This window comes from Pseudophryne corroboree, chromosome 11 (assembly GCF_028390025.1).
Source record: "Pseudophryne corroboree isolate aPseCor3 chromosome 11, aPseCor3.hap2, whole genome shotgun sequence".
Lineage (NCBI taxonomy): Eukaryota > Metazoa > Chordata > Amphibia > Anura > Myobatrachidae > Pseudophryne > Pseudophryne corroboree.
In genome coordinates this window covers 224,409,878-224,431,082 of record NC_086454.1, presented here as the reverse complement: position 1 = coordinate 224,431,082, position 21,205 = coordinate 224,409,878, and the positions used below count along the sequence as shown (strand labels likewise).

At 46.3% G+C, this 21,205-nt stretch overlaps 1 protein-coding gene across 1 annotated transcript in view; it reads left to right on the top strand.

Annotated features, from left to right (window-relative positions):
- Window positions 1-21,205, top strand: part of CENPT (centromere protein T) — a 575,308-nt gene that overhangs the window by 365,142 nt on the left and 188,961 nt on the right. The window contains exon 8 of the mRNA XM_063945279.1: window positions 20,112-20,254. Coding sequence (XP_063801349.1) covers window positions 20,112-20,254 — 143 coding nt within the window. The remainder of the gene's footprint in view (window positions 1-20,111; window positions 20,255-21,205) is intronic.

The following is a 21,205-nucleotide window of genomic DNA, read 5'->3' as shown; positions in this document are numbered from 1 at the left end:
AAGGGGGCGGAGCTTCTCCGCAGAGCGGACCCAGCAGCGTTCAGCACCATTTTCCTGCCTGCAGACATGCTGCCAGTGGAAGAGCAGTCCCTCCAGAGGACCTCCAGCTGTCTGTACAGTACCAGGGGGTTATAGAAGGGAGGGGAAGATGTGTAGAGACTATGTCACCTATTAAGGGACACAGTCAGCGCTGGTAAAGGGTCTCCCTATACCTATATAGCGCTGTGTGTGAGTTAGCTCCACACTCTGTCTCTCTGCCATTCTTGGGGGGGGGGGGAGGAAACTCTGTCTGCCCTTTACCCTGTGTGTATGTGGGGTGTACAAGCAAACATGTCTAGAGACTCTGTCTCATATGCTGCAGATGTTTTATCTTCTCAGGAAGATCCCATCCCATGTAATCAGGATTGCACTGTTGTAGTTCATATCCCAGCTAGAGAACCAGAGTGGTTAGCCTCTCTTAGGGGGGCTATTTCTCAGATTTCTGAAAGGGTTGCAAGGACTGAGCATGCAACTCGGGTATTGCAGTCCTCTACGGCAGTATGGTCCGATACTGCTCCTCCGGGGCCCACTATGGTACATTCTCACAAACATGCTCTTGCCCAAATTATGCAGGATGACACGGATACCAATTCTGACACAGCAGATGGTGATGGGGATTTGTTGAGGGGTACGGCATCACTTGCTAAGGGGGTGCAGTTGATGATTGAGGCCGGTATCCGGACTCCAGGTCGACAGCACAAAGGTCGACACACCTTAGGTCGACGCCAATTGGTCGACACACCTTAGGTCGACATGGACAAAAGGTCGACAGGAACAAGGTCGACATGGAAAAAGGTCGACATGAGTTTTTCGCTATTTTTTTCTTTTTTTGAACCTTTTCATACTTAACGATCCACGTGGACTACGATTGGAACGGTAAAGTGTGCCGAGCGAAGCGGTAGCGGAGCGAAGGCACCATGCCCGAAGCATGGCGAGCGAAGCGAGCCATGCGAGGGGACGCGGTGCACTAATTGGGGTTCCCGGTCACTCTACGAACAAAACGACACCCAAAAAAACATAAACTCATGTCGACCTTTTTCCATGTCGACCTTTTGTCCATATCGACCTAAGGTGTGTCGACCAATTGGCGTCGACCTAAGGTGTGTCGACCTTTGTGCTGTCGACCCTCAGTCCCAGACCCATTGAGGCCATGCGGTCTGTGTTACATATTTCTGACACACCTCCTGAGCAGGTTGAGGAGGCCTTTTTCACAAAAAGTAAGAAAGCCCCTCTCACCTTCCCGGCATATAAGGAATTAAATGCTATATTTGAAAATGCCTGGGAAAACCCGGATAAAAAATTTCCAGATCCCTAAAAGGGTTCTGGTTGCTTTTCCCTTCCCGGAAGATGATAGAAAAAAATGGGAGTCCCCCGCCTATAGTTGACACCTCTGTCTCTAGGCTGTCAAAACAGGTGGTCTTACCAGTCCCAGGATCTACCACATTGATAGACCCGGCAGATCGCAAAGTGGATGCTATGCTGAAATCCATATACATGGCTTCAGGGGCTATACTGCGGCCTACTATTGCCTGTGCATAGATTTCAAAAGCTATAGCAAAGTGGTCAATCACTCTGCAGAAGGACTTGACTACGATGGATAAAGGTGACGTTGGTTTATTTTTACGTAACACAGGATTCTGCAGGGTCCCTGGTAGAATCCATGAAGGATCTGGGTTCCATGGCTGCAGGGATCTCCTTCATGTCCGTCTCGGCTCGTAAGGGTTTCTGGCTGCGCCAATGGTCTGTGAACGCGGAATCCAGGAAAAGTGTGGAGAGCCTACCCTATACAGGTCAGGCTCTGTTTGGGGAGACGCTGGATGCGTGGATTGCCACCGTTTCCGAGGGTAAGTCTCCTTTTCTCCCCTCAGCTGCAGCGGCTACGAAGAAGCCTTTTACTCCCAACACGTCACAGTCCTTTCGGCCCACTAGGCCTAGAAAGAGCAAGCCCTCTCACACCTTCTTTAGAGGTGGTCGTGCCAAATCCAAAAATCCTGCAGGTTCCCAAAACCAGAAGCCTGCTTTTGGTACCTCAAAGTCCTCAGCATGACGGTGGGCCGCAAAGCCTGGAGGAAGGTCAGGTGGGAGCAGGACTTCGGCATTTCAGCCACGTCTGGGTGTCGTCTGGCCTGGACCCCTGGATACAGGATATTGTGTCCCGGGGGCACAGGCTGGAGTTTCAAACTCTCCCACTTCAACGATTCTTCAAATCAGGCTTGCCGGCTTAACCGGCAGACAGAGCTATTCTACTGGACGCTATCCGAAAATTGATAGTGTCCGAGGTAATTGTTCCAGTTCCACCTCATCGGTTGACCAAATGTTACTATTTTAACCTTTTTGTGGTACCGAAGCCGGATGGTTTAGTAAGGCCAATTCTGAACTTGAAATCTTTGAACCCTTATCTCAGGGACTTCAAATTCAAGATTGAGTCTCTGAGGGCAGTTATCTCAGGACTGCATACCTCCAGCAGCATGTTACTGATGTCTGTGGGGCCGGCAGATAATTTTTCGGTGCCTCTGCACCGTTTTCGGTACTCCCGCCGGCATTTTCAATATTTTAAACTTGGCGTGCTGAAGCGCGCCAGGAGGGGGGCGGAGCTTAGCCGCGCGGCTCACAGTCGCCATTTCTCCTCACACGCGGCATGCAGGAGACGCTGGTCCGGGACCTCCACAAGCTCCACTAAAGTAACGGGGGGGGGGGGGGGTCACAGTTGGTGGTGCAGATTTATTGGTTTATTGAGGCAGCGCTGGTACATATATTCGTTGGGGGATATATGGGTGCTGGGGTGTGAGCTGGCATACTCCCTCTGTGTTTCTCTATCTAGGCTTCCTTGTGGGCCTGTTCCCTGGCTGAGACATTGTGTGTGTGTCTCGGTGGGTCGATACTCCGTGTCGACATGTCTGAGCCTGAATGTTATTCACCGGAGGAGGTTATTGGGGGGGCAGATGCGGGTCTGGAATTGGCTCTGTCGGCGCAGCCGACACCTGATTTACTTGCATTGTTGAATACAATTAATTCTAATGTGGCTTCTTTGTCAAAGAGGTTAGACAAATCTGAGTCACAGACCCAGGTGTGGAAAAAATCCACGGAGGATGCTTTGTCGCAGGTACAGACCCCTTCGGGGTCAATAAAGCGGCCGTTTACTCAAGTGGTAGATACTGATACCGACACGGATTCTGAGTCCGATGTCGACTTCACTGAGGCTCCTTTACATCCAAGATTAGTTAAGAGTATTCAGTACATGATTGTGGCTATAAAGGATGTGTTACGCATTTCTGAGGAACCTGCCGTACAGGAAACAAGGATTTGCTTGTTTAAAGAGAAAAAACCTGAGGTGCAGTTTCCCCCCTCTCATGAGATGAATACTCTTTGAGAAAAGGCTTGGGAGTCGCCAGACAAGAGGTGGCAGATTCCCAAGAGGATTTACATGGCGTATCCTTTCCCCTCTATTGATAGGGGAAAATGGGAGCCGTCTCCTAATGTTGATAAAGCTTTATCTCGTTTGTCTAAGAAAGTGGCGCTTCCGTCTACTGACACGGCAGCTCTCAAACATCCGGCGGATCGCAAGCTGGAGACGTCTCTGAAGTCCATTTTCACTAATACGGGTGCATTGCTCAGACCTGCTGTGGCGTCGGTATGGGTGAGTAGTGCTATTGCTAAATGGGCTGAGAATTTAGCTGCCTTTATGGATACCCTTGATAAAGATACTGTTCTTTTGACTCTTGGTTATAGCCAAGTGGGATTGTATCTGCACACACACAATTTTGTTATACCAAATTAGGAGCTTTCTAGAGCTCTGAAAACTGACCCCTGTTGCATTAAGGTATTCATCATTACTGCTGGGGGTGCTATCGACTACAGCTAAGGTTAATCAATAGGAACAAGAAGAGAAAAGAACTGTATTGTCGATGCACAGAAAGAAGGGTGACCTAATTATCGCAACCTTCTGAAAAAATTCCTAAAATGTAACTTTTATTGATGTCTAGTAAAATAGTGTGACAATAACTAACACACAGACTACGAGTATAGACGAAACATAGAGGTTAAAATCAAGACATATACAACATGTACCACAAGTGCAATGAAATAATAAAGGTGATTAAAGATTAAAATATGTGTCCGCGTGTCTGTTCTTATGTCCAATTATATAGTTATGCTCACAATCATATGAGTTCTGATAGTCGTTGTCAGCAGTTGGTCTCTATATATTCACATGACCATCTATTATTATCTGCAGTATCCGGAATATCCCATTCCTATATTTATACTTATGGCTGACAATGTGATTCCAATAGTGTCTGCAATATTCACACTGTGTATTTATTATGTTATAGGCGTAAGATCTGTCTTTTTCCCACTCCTAATGGAGTACTTTAATCACACTTGAATGAGTTCCATTTAATGTATACTGTTCATGTCCAATTATGCAACCTTATTGAGGTGGAGTACCATTTAGTGTATATATATCAATTATTCAGTACTATATACGTCTCTCATGAACCTTCTAAGGAGCATTCATTGAAAACATTAATTTAATTTTAAGGTCTAAGAAGTGGCACATACAGTATATTACTTAGTGCTTATGTGCAAATTGTTATTATAGACAGTGCTAGTGGGCTACAGTCTACCAGTATTTATATATAATAATGTTAGACTGCCTGTGTTCATGTAGGGCAGTTATATCAAAGGTCATGCCATTTACCTATAGTGAAGGTGAATATTATCCTCACACTCCAATATAAATGTTATGGATGTGCAGCAGTATAAAATATTATAGTATCCCTCTTACAGAAGGTACCTCATATCTTGCCAGACTCAATCTATCTGGATCAGAAAGGGGTAATTTTCTCTCTATCAAATTACAAGTAACCAGCTCGTTGTTAATAGTAAATTATACAGAGATGGCTTATATTACCATCTCTAGAAAAATATAAATGTACTCAATTATTTGTGCTGGTTATTTCTCAAAAAGCACATGTTCTAAGGTTTTCCTTATAATGTCAATATGCCTGCTGCAAAAATTAATATTAAAACACTTAATCTATTGACATTTATTGATTTATATCATAAGTGTCTCCACATGCTTTTTTGAGTTATAGATGACCATACAATTATAAGTTATAAATAGGACATAGACTATAAACAACGAGCTGGTTACTTGTAATTTGATAAAGAGAAAATTACCCCTTTCTGATCCAGATAGATTGAGTCTGGCAAGATATGAGGTACCTTCTGTAAGAGGGATACTATAATATTTTATACTGCTGCACATCCATAACATTTATATTGGAGTGTGAGGATAATATTCACCTTCACTATAGGTAAATGGCATGACCTTTGATATAACTGCCCTACATGAATACAGGCAGTCTCTTTGAAACTAAGAATATGTCAAACATTATTATATATAAATACTGGTAGACTATAGCCCACTAGCACTGTCTATAATAACAATTTGCACATAAGCACTAAGTAATATACTGTATGTGCCACTTCTTAGACCTTAAAATTAAATTAATGTTTTCAATGAATGCTCCTTAGAAGGTTCATGAGAGACGTATATAGTACTGAATAATGGATATATATACACTAAATGGTACTCCACCTCAATAAGGTTGCATAATTGGACATGAACAGTATACATTAAATGGAACTCATTCAAGTGTGATTAAAGTACTCCATTAGGAGTGGGAAAAAGACAGATCTTACGCCTATAACATAATAAATACACAGTGTGAATATTGCAGACACTATTGGAATCACATTGTCAGCCATAAGTATAAATATAGGAATGGGATATTCCGGATACTGCAGATAATGATAGATGGTCATGTGAATATATAGAGACCAACTGCTGAAAACGACTATCAGAACTCATATGATTGTGAGCATAACTATATAATTGGACATAAGAACAGACACGCGGACACATATTTTAATCTTTAATCACCTTTATTATTTCATTGCACTTGTGGTACATGTTGTATATGTCTTGATTTTAACCTCTATGTTTCGTCTATACTCGTAGTCTGTGTGTTAGTTATTGTCACACTATTTTACTAGACATCAATAAAAGTTAAATTTTAGGAATTTTTTCAGAAGGTTGCGATAATTAGGTCACCTTTCTGTGCATCGACAATACAGTTCTTTTCTCTTCTTGTTCCTATTGACTCTTGGTTATATCAAGGACGCTGCAGAGCACCTGAAGGATGCGGCGAGGGATGTTGGTCTCTTGGGGTCAAGAGCCAATGCCATGTCGATTTCGGCCAGGAGGGCGCTGTGGATACATCAATGGAATGCTGATGCCGATTCCAAGAGAGCTATGGAAGCTTTACCCTTCATAGGTAATATCTTGTTTGGGGACCTGGTTTCTACCGCGACTGCGGGTAAGTCATCTTTTCTTCCCTGTGTTCCCACACAACACAAAAAGGCACCACATCAGCAGATGCAGTCCTTTCGTCCGGATAAATACAGGCGAGGAAAAGGTTCGTCTTTTCTCGCTTCAAAAGGTAGAGGAAGGGGAAAGAAGTCGCCTGCAGTGTCATGCGCCCAGGACCAGAAGTCCGCCTCTGCCGCTACCAAGTCCACCGCATGACGCTGGGGCTTCCCTGGGGTAGTCCGAACCGGTGGGGGGCCGTCTGCGTTTCTTCAGTCAGGTCTGGGTTCAATCAGGCCTGGATCCTTGGGTCCTAGAGATTGTATCTTAGGGATACAGGCTGGAGTTTCAGGAGACGCCCCCTCACCGGTTTTTCATGTCGGCCTTGCCAGTGTCTTTTCCGGACAGGGAGGTGGTGCTGGCAGCAATACAAAAGTTGTGTCATCAGAGGGTCATTGTTCCCGTTCCCCCATCTCAACGAGGGCAGGGGTTCTACTCGAGCCTCTTTGTGGTGCCGAAACCGGAAGGTTCGGTCAGACCGATTCTGTACCTAAAGTCCCTCAATCCATACTTGAAGGTTTTCAAGTTCAAGATGGAATCTCTTCGAGCGGTGATTACCAGCCTAGAAGGGGGGGGATTTTATGGCGTCAGGCGACATAAAGGGTGCCTACTTACACGTCCCGATATATCCTCCGCATCAAGCTTTCCTAAGGTTTGCGGTACTGGATTCTCATTACCAATTTCAGACGTTGCCGTTTGGGCTTTCCACGGCCCCGAGGATTTTCACCAAGGTCATGGCAGAAATGATGGTTCTGCTTCGCAGGCAGGGGGTTACAATTATCCCGTACTTGGACAATCTCCTGATAAAGGCGAGGTCCAAGGAACGGTTGCTGAGGAGTGTAGATTTGGTGCTGTTGGTGCTGCGACAGCACGGTTGGGTGCTAAATTTGCCGAAATCTCAATTGATTCCGACCACTCGGCTGTCTTTTCTGGGCATGATTCTGGACACGGAGTTACGAAGAGTATTTCTTCCAGAAGAAAAAGCTCTAGAACTGCAGTTGATGGTCAGGGAATTTCTGCGTCCGAAGAGTGTGTCCATTCATCAGTGTACTCTGGTTCTGGGGAAAATGGTTGCGGCGTACGAAGCCATTCCGTTTGGCAGGTTTCATGCCCGGGTGTTTCAGTGGGATTTGCTGAGCAAATGGTCCGGGTCTCACCTGCACATACACCGGAAGATAAGTCTGTCTCCCAGAGCCAGAATTTCTCTCCTGTGGTGGCTACAAAGTTCTCGCCTCCTAGAAGGACGCCGCTTCGGTATTCTGGACTGGGTACTGCTGACAACAGATGCAAGTCTCCGGGGCTGGGGTGCTGTCACCCAAGGAAGAAACTTCCAGGGGAGATGGTCGCTCCAGGAAGCGTCTCTCCACATAAAAGTTCTCGAGTTAAAAGCCATTTACAACGGCCTGCTACAAGCAAGAAGCCTTCTTCAGGGTCGATCTGTCCTGATACAGTCAGACCACATCACAGCGGTGGCACATATAAACCGTCAAGGCGGAACAAGGAGCAGAGCGGCAATGGCGAAGGCCACAAGAATCCTGCGCTGGGCGGAACAACACGTGAGCGCCCTGTCAGCAGTCTTCCTACCGGGAGTGGACAACTGGGAAGCGGATTTCCTCAGCAGACACGATCTTCACCAAGAGGTTTTTGCGGAGGTGACGAAGCGTTGGGGAATTCCGTTGATCGACATGATGGCGTCTCGTCTCAACAAGAAGCTCCCGAGGTATTGTTCCAGGTCAAGAGACCCCAAGCCAGTGCGGTGGACGCCCTGGTGTCTCCGTGGGTGTTCAAGTCGGTGTATGTGTTCCCTCCACTTCCTCTCATTCCAAAGGTACTGGGGATCATTCGTCGAGCAAGGGTTCAGGCGTTCCAGATTGGCCAAGAAGGGCCTGGTATCTGGATCTTCAGGAATTACTTGTGGAAGATCCTTGGCCGCTTCCTCTAAGAGAGGACCTGTTGTTGCAGGGTCCATGCGTGTTTCCAGACTTACCACGGCTGCGTTTGACGGCATGGAAGTTGAGCGCCAGTTCTTAGCTCGTAAGGGTGTTCCCGGGGAGGTCGTTCCTACTCTCATTAAGGCTAGGAAGGAGGTTACGGCAAAACATTATCACCGTATTTGGAAAAAGTATGTTTCCTGATGTGAGTCTAAAATGGCTCCTGCGGAAGATTTTCATTTGGGTCGTTTTCTCCACTTTTTGCAGGCAGGTGAAGATGCAGGCCTGAAATTGGGCTCCATCAAAGTGCAGATTTCGTCATTGTCTATTTTCTTTCAAAAGGAATTAGCTGTCCTCCCTGAGGTTCAGACGTTTGTGAAAGGAGTATTGCATATCAAGCCTCCGTTTGTGCCTCCTATGGCTCCATGGGATCTTGACGTGGTCTTACAGTTTCTCATGTCTTCCTGGTTTGAACCTTTGCGTAAGGTTGAGTCGAAGTTTCTCACTTGGAAGGTGGTCATGTTGTTGGCGCTGGCGTCTGCCAGGCGAGTGTCTGAGTTGGCAGCCTTATCTCATAAGAGCCCGTACTTGATTTTTCATCCAGATAGGGCAGAATTGAGGACTCGTCAACAATTTTTACCGAAGGTGGTGTCTTCGTTTCACATTAACCAACCTATTGTGGTGCCGGTGGCTACGGATGCTGTGGCAGTTCCAAAGTCTCCGCATGTAGTGAGAGCTTTGAAGATCTACGTCGCCAGAACGGCTGTTGCCAGGAAAACTGAGGCGCTGTTTGTCCTGTATGCTTCTAACAAGATTGGTCATCCTGCTTCAAAACAGACTATTGCACGCTGGATTTGTAGTACGATTCAGCAGGCTCATTCTTCGGCTGGGCTACCGGTGCCGAAGTCAGTGAAAGCCCATTCTACCAGAAAAGTGGGCTCGTCTTGGGCGGCTGCCCGAGGCGTCAGCTTGGCCGAGCGGCCACCTGGTCAGGTTTAAGCACTTTTGCTAAGTTCTATAAGTTTGATACCCTGGCTGATGAGGACCTTGCGTTTGCTCAGTCGGCGCTGCAGAGTCGTCCGCACTCTCCCGCCCGGTCTGGAGCTTTGGTATAAACCCCATGGTCCTTTTGGAGTCCCCAGCATCCTCTAGGACGTAAGAGAAAATAGGATTTTGGTACTTAACGGTAAATCCTTTTCTCCTAGTGCGTAGAGGATGCTGGGCGCCCATCCCTGTGCGGACTGTTTCTTGCAGTGTATTCTTGTTGATTAATTTGGTTTATACACGGGTTGTGTATTTCTGGTTTTCAGTTTGTTGCTGTTGTTATTTCATACTGTTATCTGGTTTACTGTTACTCCTGTTGTACGGTATGTTTGTGGTGTGGGCTGGTATGTTTGTAGCCCTTAGTTTACACAAAAATCCTTTCCTCGAAATGTCCGTCGCTCCTGGGCACAGTTCTTATAACTGAGGTCTGGAGGAGGGGCATAGAGGGAGGAGCCAGTTCACACCCAGTTTAAGTCTTTTCAGTGTGCCCAAGCTCCTGTGGATCCCGTCTATACCCCCATGGTCCTTTTGGAGTCCCCAGCATCCTCTACGGACTAAGACAAAAGGATTTACCGGTAAGTATCAAAATCCTATTTTAATTACCTACCGGTAAATCCATTTCTCGTAGTCCTTAGAGGATGCTGGGTGTCTGCCTAGCGCTTCTTTATCCTGCAGTGATTGTTTGGTTCAGTACTGCCTGGTTCCTAGGTAAGTTCTGCGTTCTTTACTGTTTCAGTACAGTTTCAGCTATTGCTGAGTTTTCCCGCATGTTGGCCGGATTTGCCTTGTTGTGTGAGCTGGTATAAAACTCGCCACTATCTGTGTATTTCCTTCTCTCGAAGTATGTTGTCTCCTCGGGCACAGTTTCTAGACTGAGTCTGGTAGGAGGGGCATAGAGGGAGGAGCCAGCCCACACTGTTAAACTCTTAAAGTAAAAAAAAAAGGCATTTGGTTTCCCCCAGCACCCTGAATGATGACAGTAACCAGATATAAATCCCACATAGTAATAGAATTCAGAGATCTTCGTTACACATATTTGCGCAAATGTGTGGTTTAGCCCCAAAGCCGCATCAAGGCGTCTCTATATATTTGGGGTCCCTAGCGCTATATCTAGGTGCAGGGTGTGGCACCCCAAAACACCAGCATAAGCCAGAAAGCCCAGCATAGCATACCAGTGAAAAAACTATAGTGTTAATAAATTAGTATTTAGGAAGCCGAAGCTATAGAGAGGGTGATACAAACATGTAATGTAATTAAAATAGAGAAATAGTGTTAAAAAATTAATAAGTGAAAACGAAGTAACGAAGATCTCTGAATTCTATTATTATGTGGGATTTATATCTGGTTACTGTTATCATTCAGGGACCCGTCTATAGCCCATGGTACTAATATGGACCCCAGCATCCTCTACGGACTACGAGAAAAGGTAATTAAAATCCTATTTTTTCACATGTCCCATGTCTCCACCATTATGTGAGTGACAACAATCTTACTCTGTGACCGTGCTGAATCTGCACTTAACCACAGACCATGATGATTATTATTATTATCCTTTATTTATAGACTGCAACTGGAATACAATATTGCGCAAGGAAGACGTTAGCCTTAATGATCGGAATTTCATTGCTTTTTGGAGTTTGGGTGGAAGAGTAACAATAGGTTTCTTTAAATGTCTTATCTTTTGTAAGTAGCCTTAATGGGACACGTGTAACCGTAAGGTTTTTTTATCTATGGTATTTCATAGCTTTTTTATTTTTTTTTTATTTATGCTGTAAAATTTACAAACAAAGAATATGACAAGCCTCGGCCCTGCAGCTTTGTACTCACTCATCACCCTCTGCCCACCTGCATTTCTCTCTAACATATTACTCTGTATTTCAGCTTTTTCCTGTGTTCGTACGGGGTTAATGAGTGTTAAACATATAAATAAAGTGGTCCTTTACAGGGGGACTACAGGTCCCATCAAGGTGGCTCCAGCATGTCGGTACATGGGGAACCACAAGTATTGGAGCTGGTGCTTGTTCAGGAAATACGGGGGCAAAACAGCCGGGGTACCCCTTATTTCAAAGAACCAGCACTAGGCTTCCGGGGGAGGGGCTAGTCAGTGAAAAATAGAATATTGTCTTTAGAGGGGGACTACAGGTTGCAGGAAAGCAGCTGCAGCATGCCAGTACTTAGGGAGCCACAAGTATCAGCAAGGCCAGCCTGCAAGGGCCCGCTAGTAGATGTTGTCCTCCTGTAAAATTTATATTAAAATCACACAACACCTAATGTTTTAAAAATGTATTACACAGGACCTTCACCTGGCGGACGGCAGACTCAAAACTCTTTTGCATGGCTGCCGACGCCAGGACTTCCAACACCTTTACATGGGGGTCTTCCCTTCTGATGTCTTTTCCCGGGTGGGACGACTTCCAGTGTCTACTTCCAGTGTCTTCCGGGTAGACAGAACTTCTGTATAGATTGAATCTTCTTTAGACATGCACAGCCCCAAACAAAATAAAACAAAAAAAATAAATAAATGCACACAAAGTCTTGCTAAAGCAGTAATGGCTTCCAGGTACAGGCCAGGCACAGGACACCCTCGTTGCACACTACACTACTACTGCTACCCTGCACCCTCTCCCCACACACACTACTGTACGCTATACTACAGTACCTCTCACCATGCACTCACCTCCCTGCACACACTAGCAATAGCAGTGCCGCACCACCTTTAGCACATGGTAGAAGAAGCCCTGGGTCGTGTCCTCCTCCAGGGTCTCTGTTTTCCATGAAGTAATCGAATATATCCTTTACTCCTGAGGCTATTAGTTCAGTAAAACAATCTCCAGAGGACCATGATTCGTTTTTGGGGGGATAAGAGAAGGACACTAGAGAGAGGCTACCCACAGCAGCTGCCATACTTGCGCACTCTTTCGCGCTGCAGTCCACTGAGCGCAGCTCCCCACTAAGACGCATCCATCCCCCCCCCCCACACGCATAAGAGGTTCTGTGAAAACAAAGCAACCGTGATAGGACGACACACACTGCTTTATTGTGAGTAGTGGTTTGCAAAACTCAATGGAAAATAAATCTTGAAGTGAGTTTTTTCACTCTTGAGAGTGTTATGGGCCCTGCACACTTAGCGATGTTGACGGGCGATATGAACGATATTGTTCGCAGATGAACGATATATCGTTCATATCATTTAGTGTGGATGCACTGGCGACGAACGATGCGCGTCCCTGCGGTCGTTCATTGTTGGTTCTCAATGCAAGTCAATTTGGGCGATAACGATTTCATCCAGATCGATCATCGTCCAAATTGCTGACATCGTCAAGTGTGTAGGGCCCTTAAGTGAGATTTTGCACTTCTCCACGAGCACCCAGTTAAAGCAACAGGATAAGGAAAACCAAGCCTGGGCCAAAGGCTGGAATCTTGTACTTTAAGTATTGTTGGACTTTTTGTTTTGGACACCTTTTCCACACCTTCTCGAATATGGCAGCACCATATTCTTCACATACTTTTATTCTACTCTCAACCTGCACCCCCCTCCCTGCACACACTATAGCTGCTAACCTGCACCCCCTTTCCCCACACAAACTACACTACCACAACCACAGCTGTGCACCACTTCCGCACACTCTACACTGCCGCTGCTATCCTTCATCTCCCTCCGGCGCACACTGACGCTACCTTGCAACCCCCTCTCTGCACACCACTACCGAGACTACCGCAGCTACCCTGCACACACTACTACTGCTACCCTGCACCTCTTTCCCCGCATACACTACTGCTGCTACCCTGACCCCCCCCCCCCCCACACACACACACACTACACTACCGCCGCTACCCTGTCCCCCCTCCCCGCACACACTACAGTACTGCTGCTACCATGCAACCCCCTCCAAACATACACATCAGCAGGGGTTCACTACGATCTGCCGGCGGCCGGCCTCCCGGCGACCAGCATACAGGCGCCGGGAGGCCGGCCGCCGGCTTACCGACAGTGTGGCGAGCGCAAATGAGCCCCTTGTGGGCTCGCTGCGCTCGCCACGTTACGGGCACGGCACGCTATTTTATTCTCCCTCCAGGGGGGTCGTGGACCCCCACGAGGGAGAATAAGTGTCAGTATGCCAGCTGTTGGGCTCCCAGTATGCTGGTCGCCGGGAGCCCGACCGCCGGCATACTGAAGACCACCCCATCAGCAGCTCCCCCCTAACACACGCACAGAACCTTGAGCGCAGCTCTTTCCTAACACACACAAAAACTTGAGCGAAGCTCCTCCACAACACACACAGACAGACCCTCGAGCACATCTCCCCCACTAACGCACAGACCCCTGATCGCAGCTCCGCCACCAACACACACAGACCCCTTAGGTCCGCTCCCTCCCCCCTACTTCAAACACACAGTCCCCAGAGCCCATCTTCCTAAACACCCTCCTGAGTGCAGGTTTCCCCCTAACACACAAACACACAAAAACTTGAGCGCAGCTCCCCCCAACACACACACACACACACAGACAGACCCTCGAGCACATCTCCCCCACTAACACACAGACCCCTGATCGCAGCTCCGCCTCCAACACACACAGACCACTTAGGTCCGCTCCCTCCCCCCTAATTCAAACACACAGTCCCCTGAGCGCATCTTCCCAACACACCCTGAGTGCAGCCCCCCTCTGAACACGGCTCACACACACGACACGGACACACAGTATTCCCTACCCTGAGCGCATCTCCCCCACCCCAAATACACCCCTGAGCACAGGTGTCCACTAACACACACCCTGAGTGCAGTCCCACCTCCGAGCGCAGCGCAAACACTACACGAACTTACTGGTGTGACCGCCGGAAGGAGCAATCTGGAGGAGAGAGAGAGCCCGGAGTAGCGATCCGGAGGACAAAGGATAGAGAGGGAGAGAGCCTGGAGGAGACAGGTACCAGGAGAGAGAGAGTCGGGAGAACCAGGTCAGCAGATGATCTGCAGCAGCACTCTTTTGAAATCACTGCTTCCGTGTGACGTCACTGAAGAGGGTGCACTATGCTAATGTCCTAACAGCAGCCCCTCGCTTTTGCTGTTACAGTGTGCCCCCTAACAACCCCAAGACACCCCCTACCCAGCGGTATGTCACAAAAATAGGTCATTTTTCTATTGATAGAATAAAGACTGGAACCGAGGAGAAGTCGGCCATATTGCGGCTCTCAAGTGAAGCCACTCTAGTGCACCCACTGCAGGTGGCCACTGTGCAGGCGCAAATTCCCTGTCTTTATAATGGGTCATACTTTGGTTACATGAACCCCAAAAGGCTCTACACTGGACCAAGACTACTTAACAAAACAAACCCCTAGTCTTAATTTGTCCTCTACCCTGATTTATGCCTTCCCCAAAATCCCTCATGGACTGCAATAGAAAAGTGTCAGTTTTGAACAAACAGTTTAAACTTTAGATTGTTCCCAATTACTCGATTTTACATATTTTTTTTACCTGAAATTTGGCATGCAGCACCGAGCGACGGGTCTAAGTGTCCATGCCAAATTTCAGGTGAGGACGTCCAATCAAACACCATCTCAGGAATTCCCTATGGGAGAATTCCATTTATTAAATTCAGCCTTAATATAAAGGCACGGCCGTGCCCTTCTAAAATATTATTATTATCCTTAATTTATATTGCGCCACAAGGGATCTGTAGCGCCCAATTACAGAGTACAAAAATGAAAAATCAAAACGGGACAATAGTGACTTACAGTTGAAAACAATATAGGGCATTTACATGGTAAAGAACACTGACATAAGTATCTGAGTGGCAGAAAACCGTGGGATTAGGTGCCGTCGAGGATGTTTAAGTAAGAGAAGGATGCGCACATGAGGCTTGAGGGCCCTGCTCATGAGCGCTTACATTTAAAAGGGGAGGGGCAGACAGACGGGTGTCACAGATGGGGTAGAGAGTTAGTGTGTGTGTGTGTATGTATGTGTGTGTATATATATATATATATATATATATATCTCTTGATGAACATATTACTTCAGCAAGTGTCCGCAAAGCTATTAGTCCATGCACCAACTGCCAACCTATATACTGTAATCACCAATAGCTTCCTAGTAGCCACATAGATTGAAAAAAAGCACAGAAAGCAGAAGAGCTAGCCACTTCACAGTATGTGCCCTAAGGTTATGGTCCAACAGGGCAGTTGAATACGAAAGTATAAGGCTATGCAAGACCTAACACTCATAAAAAAACAAGACAATGATAACTGTTTATTCAACTCAAAAGGAGTTACTGAATTCATATGGTGGATCCTGTGAGCCTCTAATTGGAGGAGTTTCTTCTCTCTGTTTCCACCACGTTTTGATGCTTAAATGTGATCAGTCTAGCGGGTCGCTCACTTCACCGCTGTGTGAAGCGAGCGGCCCCCCAGTCCGTCCATCCCCTCGCTCAGCAGATCGCGCTGTACTGAGCGGGGGAGAAATGTGTGCTGAGCAGTCTGTGTTAAGATCGCTCAGCACACATCTCCCCCGTCAGTACCCCTCTTAAGGGAGGCCCTTCTTTATAGATAACGGATGGTGGCTAGCCACATGCAGGAGATTATTACAATCTGTGGGTTTGTGATAAATGGACATCTGAAATTCCATTCCTGTCCAGGAAATATTAACATCTAAATAAGTAATACTTTCCGTGCTGCACATATATGTAAATTTAATATACTCATGTCGTTTGGTTGATGTCCTGCATGAGCAAGTTAAATTCTTCCACAGTTCCAAAATATTGTCTATGTACTGTAAAAATAATGATATATGGCGGCTAAACTCAGGATTTTCCAAGAATAAAAGTTTATCAACATAAAGCATCCATCCTTGTGTATCAATGCAGATTTCCCTAGAGATTGTAAGATTGCAAACAGTGCCTTCCTACCTCTGTAGGGAGGGGGCCCTAGACTGCATATCCTAACTGCTAGTAATGAGAGGTGCTACCTTGCTGAGACCTGTAGTGCCACTTCTCTATATACTCTATTCTGTGTATTTATATGTACACTTGAAGGTTTTGAGACCACCTTCATCCTATATAAGCACCCCTCCCCCACTGCCGCTTATTGATCTTAAGTAAGGAACCTAGTAATGTCTGACTGCGCATTTAAAATAAGGCACAATGAAGACCTTAAAAGTTTATATAATATGTCAGTTGTGGGATGAGTTTTGAGGCATGGGTCCTCCTTAGTTGCTTTGGCTGGGCTGCTCCAGGGCAGTCTCTAGCACTTTTATTGTTAGTTGTTTTTTTTTATATATGTAACAATTATTATGCAAAAAGCTTCATATTGCAAAATTTATCGCAAAATGTATTCTTATTTCAATTCGTAATGTTTAAATAGTGCACATGCACTCGTTCTCTTTGTGTGTGGCCTTCCTATCTCTACGTTTGTCTTTTTTTACCCAATGTTTCAATTGTAAAGTGCAACGGAATAAGCTGTGCTATATAAGAAACAGTTAATAAAAAAATAAATATACACGATCGTCATTCAGCTCTATCATCGTCCAAATCGCTGACATCGGCAAGTGTGTAGGACCCATAAGTCAGATTTTGTACTTCTCCACTAGCACTCCGTTAAAGCAACAGGATAAGGAAAACCAAACCTGGACCAAAGGCTGGAATCATTTGCCAGGGAAGGAGCTACATAAGAGCCTCTTGCTTTTGTGCATAGAAGACATCATCGAACATAAAATAATTGCGAGTCAAGGTCTTTTTCAATAAGGATGCGTACAGATGTATATTTGGACCTTCGTATTCAGGATGTGTTTGTAAAAACAGTGCCATATATTCTAACTCCTGCTGGTGTGGTATGCTAGTGTAAAGTGAGACCACGTCAATAGTGCATAGCACCAACTTAGTTGGCAAATCTAGTCATTTGTCAGGTAGAGTGTTGGTATCCTTAAGAAGGTAGACTCAGTCTTTATGAGCGGTTGCACAAATTGGTCAAGATATTTTGAAATTGGGCTGTATAAAGAGCCTCTTGCCGACATTATTAGTCAACCCGGAGGGGATACCAGGGTCTTGTGTATCTTCAGGACGATGTACATAAGCAGTACCACTGGGATCGGTATGGGACCCCGGCGGTGGGGAGACTGACGCCGTGATACCGACAGGCAGAATCCCGGCAGTGAGAGCAGCGTGTCCCCTTACAGGCTTGGTGGGGACCTTAGGTCGCCACACTAATTTATTCTCACTCGGTTGGTGGTGTGGACAATTCCTGGCTTGTGTCTGTATTCCGACTGCCGGCATTTCGCCAGGTGTCGGGATTCCGGCGTCTGTATCCTGAATCCCGGGATGTTAACCGCATACCGTACCACTGGCTTATCAACCACCCGGTCATACTGGGTTGCTGATGGGAACCATTTGGCTTGTACAGCGTGCTCCAAAATTGAATCAAGTTCATATTTATACTCCATTGTGGGATCCTTGTTCAGCCTGCAATAAACCATCAAGTCCTGTAATTGTGTTGACTTAAAACTACTGACAGTCTTCAGTGCTTTATTGCTTGACTGAGTTTCTGAGTGCATCCCATACTGCTGCTATACGGTCTCCAGTGTTGCTATATGGTCTCCAGTTTAAGCTGCTGTTTAACCATGTGAGTGCCTGTCCAATTTCTAATATCCTACATTGTTTTATGAATCGTATGCATTTTGAACTTTATTACTTCTTAAGTTTGCTCAGTATTTATATGTGCACTTTGTATGGTTCTGCAGAACCCTGGTAGCGCTCTAGGAATAATACTGTATAAATGGCTTACATTTAATTTTACTTGACAAAGCAAGCATTAACAGACGTTCCCATTCAAACATGCAAATTCACCAAAACTGTAATATATTTTCTCTGACGTCCTAGTGGATGCTGGGAACTCCGTAAGGACCATGGGGAATAGCGGCTCCGCTGGAGACTGGGCACAAAAGTAAAAGCTTTTAGGTCACCTGGTGTGCACTGGCTCCTCCCCCTATGACCCTCCTCCAAGCCTCAGTTAGATTTTTGTGCCCGGCCGAGAAGGGTGCATGCTAGGTAGCTCTCCAGAGCTGCTTAGAGTAAAAGTTTTTATACAGCCTCCTTTTGTGCCTCCAGTGGCACCTTGGGATCTCAATGTAGTGTTGAGTCTCCTAAAATCACATTGGTTTGAACCACTCACCACTGTGGAATTGAAATATCTCACATGGAAAGTGGTCATGCTGTTAGCCCTGGCTTCAGCCAGGCGTGTCTCTGAATTGGCGGCTTTATCATATAAAAGCCCTTACCTAATTTTTCATTCAGACAAGGCAGAACTGAGGACTCGCCCTCAATTTCTCCCTAAGGTGGTTTCAGCGTTTCACATGAACCAGCCTATTGTGGTACCTGCGGCTACTAGGGACTTGGAGGACTCCAAGTTGCTGGACGTAGTCAGGGCCCTGAAAATATATGTTTCCAGGACGGCTGGAGTCAGAAAATCTGACTCGCTGTTTATCCTGTATGCACCCAACAAGCTGGGTGCTCCTGCTTCTAAGCAGACGATTGCTCGTTGGATTTGTAGTACAATTCAGCTTGCACATTCTGTGGCAGGCCTGCCACAGCCAAAATCTGTAAAAGCCCATTCCACAAGGAAAGTGGGCTCATCTTGGGCGGCTGCCCGAGGGGTCTCGGCTTTACAACTTTGCCGAGCAGCTACTTGGTCAGGGGCAAACACGTTTGCTAAATTTTACAAATTCGATACCCTGGCTGAGGAGGACCTGGAGTTCTCTCATTCGGTGCTGCAGAGTCATCCGCACTCTCCCGCCCGTTTGGGAGCTTTGGTATAATCCCCATGGTCCTTACGGAGTTCCCAGCATCCACTAGGACGTCAGAGAAAATAAGAATTTACTTACCGATAATTCTATTTCTCATAGTCCGTAGTGGATGCTGGGCGCCCATCCCAAGTGCGGATTGTCTGCAATACTTGTATATAGTTATTGTTACAAAAATCGGGTTGTTTATTGTTGTGAGCCATCTTTTCAGAGGCTCCTACGTTTATCATACTGTTAACTGAGTTCAGATCACAAGTTGTACAGTGTGATTGGTGTGGCTGGTATGAGTCTTACCCGGGATTCAAGATCCTTCCTTATTATGTACGCTCGTCCGGGCACAGTATCCTAACTGAGGCTTGGAGGAGGGTCATAGGGGGAGGAGCCAGTGCACACCAGGTGACCTAAAAGCTTTTACTTTTGTGCCCAGTCTCCTGCGGAGCCGCTATTCCCCATGGTCCTTACGGAGTTCCCAGCATCCACTACGGACTATGAGAAATAGAATTATCGGTAAGTAAATTCTTATTATAAATTTACTTGCATCCATACTGCAAATTAACTCTAACCTGCATGTTTTACATTTTCTATATTCATGTATGACTAACTATGCAAACATTAAAGGTAAAGATTTTACCTACCCCCACCTCCCCGGTAGCTAGTACTGATATCTGTATTTATTACTTCAGTAATACATACAGTAAGTAATTATGCCTAAATAAGATATGGCAAAATTGCAAAAAAAAAATAACTTTGCTATCAATTTTCAGTGTCCAAATGCTTTATTTCTTCCTCCTCATTTCCTTCAGTTTTTGTCTTCAGTTTTCAAATTATGAAGCGTGTTTTAACATTATCTTGTGAGAAACCATCTTTTCATTTACTTTCAGGTTACTGGAGGATGACCTGGATGTTTCATCTATACCACAGTCCATATACAGGAGGGGTCTGCTCCGCAGGCCAAACAGAATGCACTTGGTTTCTCTGGATGACTTTGAGAAAGGAGTGGAAGACAGATATCGAATTTTAAAAGGTTTTGTTTTTTACACAGTATCTTGTGTCCGATCAGATCCTAGTATTGCATGTATTTTTTTACTTTAACCCTTTTGCTGCTAAGGATGAGTGAGACTCGTCCTGAGCACTGCAGGGTTTCAAACTAGGGGAGAAATCTTATGTAGACTCCTCACCCTTATGGTTGTCACTAAGAGCTGGGAGAGGGTGGGACTTGATGACATATTTGTCCCACCTATGATTGTCAGTAAGTCCCACTCCTTCCATGATAGACATTACAGATCTTTTTAAAAGTCAATAAATAGGGTAGAGAGCATTAAACCTGCTCTTTCTGCTGCGGAGTACACTGGGCTCCACAAGGATTCACATCGGGGGTGTAGAGTAGGGTCTTGATCCGAGGCACCAACAGGCTGTTCCCAAGATGCACAGCGCCGCCTCCTCTATAACCCCGCCTCCATGCACAGGGAGCCCAGTTTGTAAGTTGGTGCCATGCAGTATGCAGGCACTTTACAGGGGGCTGCCTCAGGCAGCCTATTCAGAGCTTCATTTTGGAAGAAAAACAGAAGATTCTTGTCCAGAACACTACAGGGCTGCAGCAGGGATAGTCACAGCAGACTTCCCTGCGTGCAGCTCCGTCACCCCCAGCGGCGCTGCATACTCCCGCACCCTGGTTGCCGGGTCACTGCAGCGGAGGCTCCGGTTTTTCTTCTCACAGGTCAGTCACACACACGCCGACCTCCCGGATCGCGGGGCCGGTGACAAGGGGGAGGTAAAGGACTTCTGTGCCCGCACTTTACCGCAATCCAGCGCGGCCGTAGGAGGCGGGCCGCGTGCGCGCTGGAGTGGACACTGATTACCGGGCAGCCGATCCACTAGCCACCAGGGACGTTCATGGGCACAGGTCAGGGGGGTTTCTCTCTATATTAATCCCGTTTTCTCTGACGTCCTAGTGGATGCTGGGACTCCGTCAGGA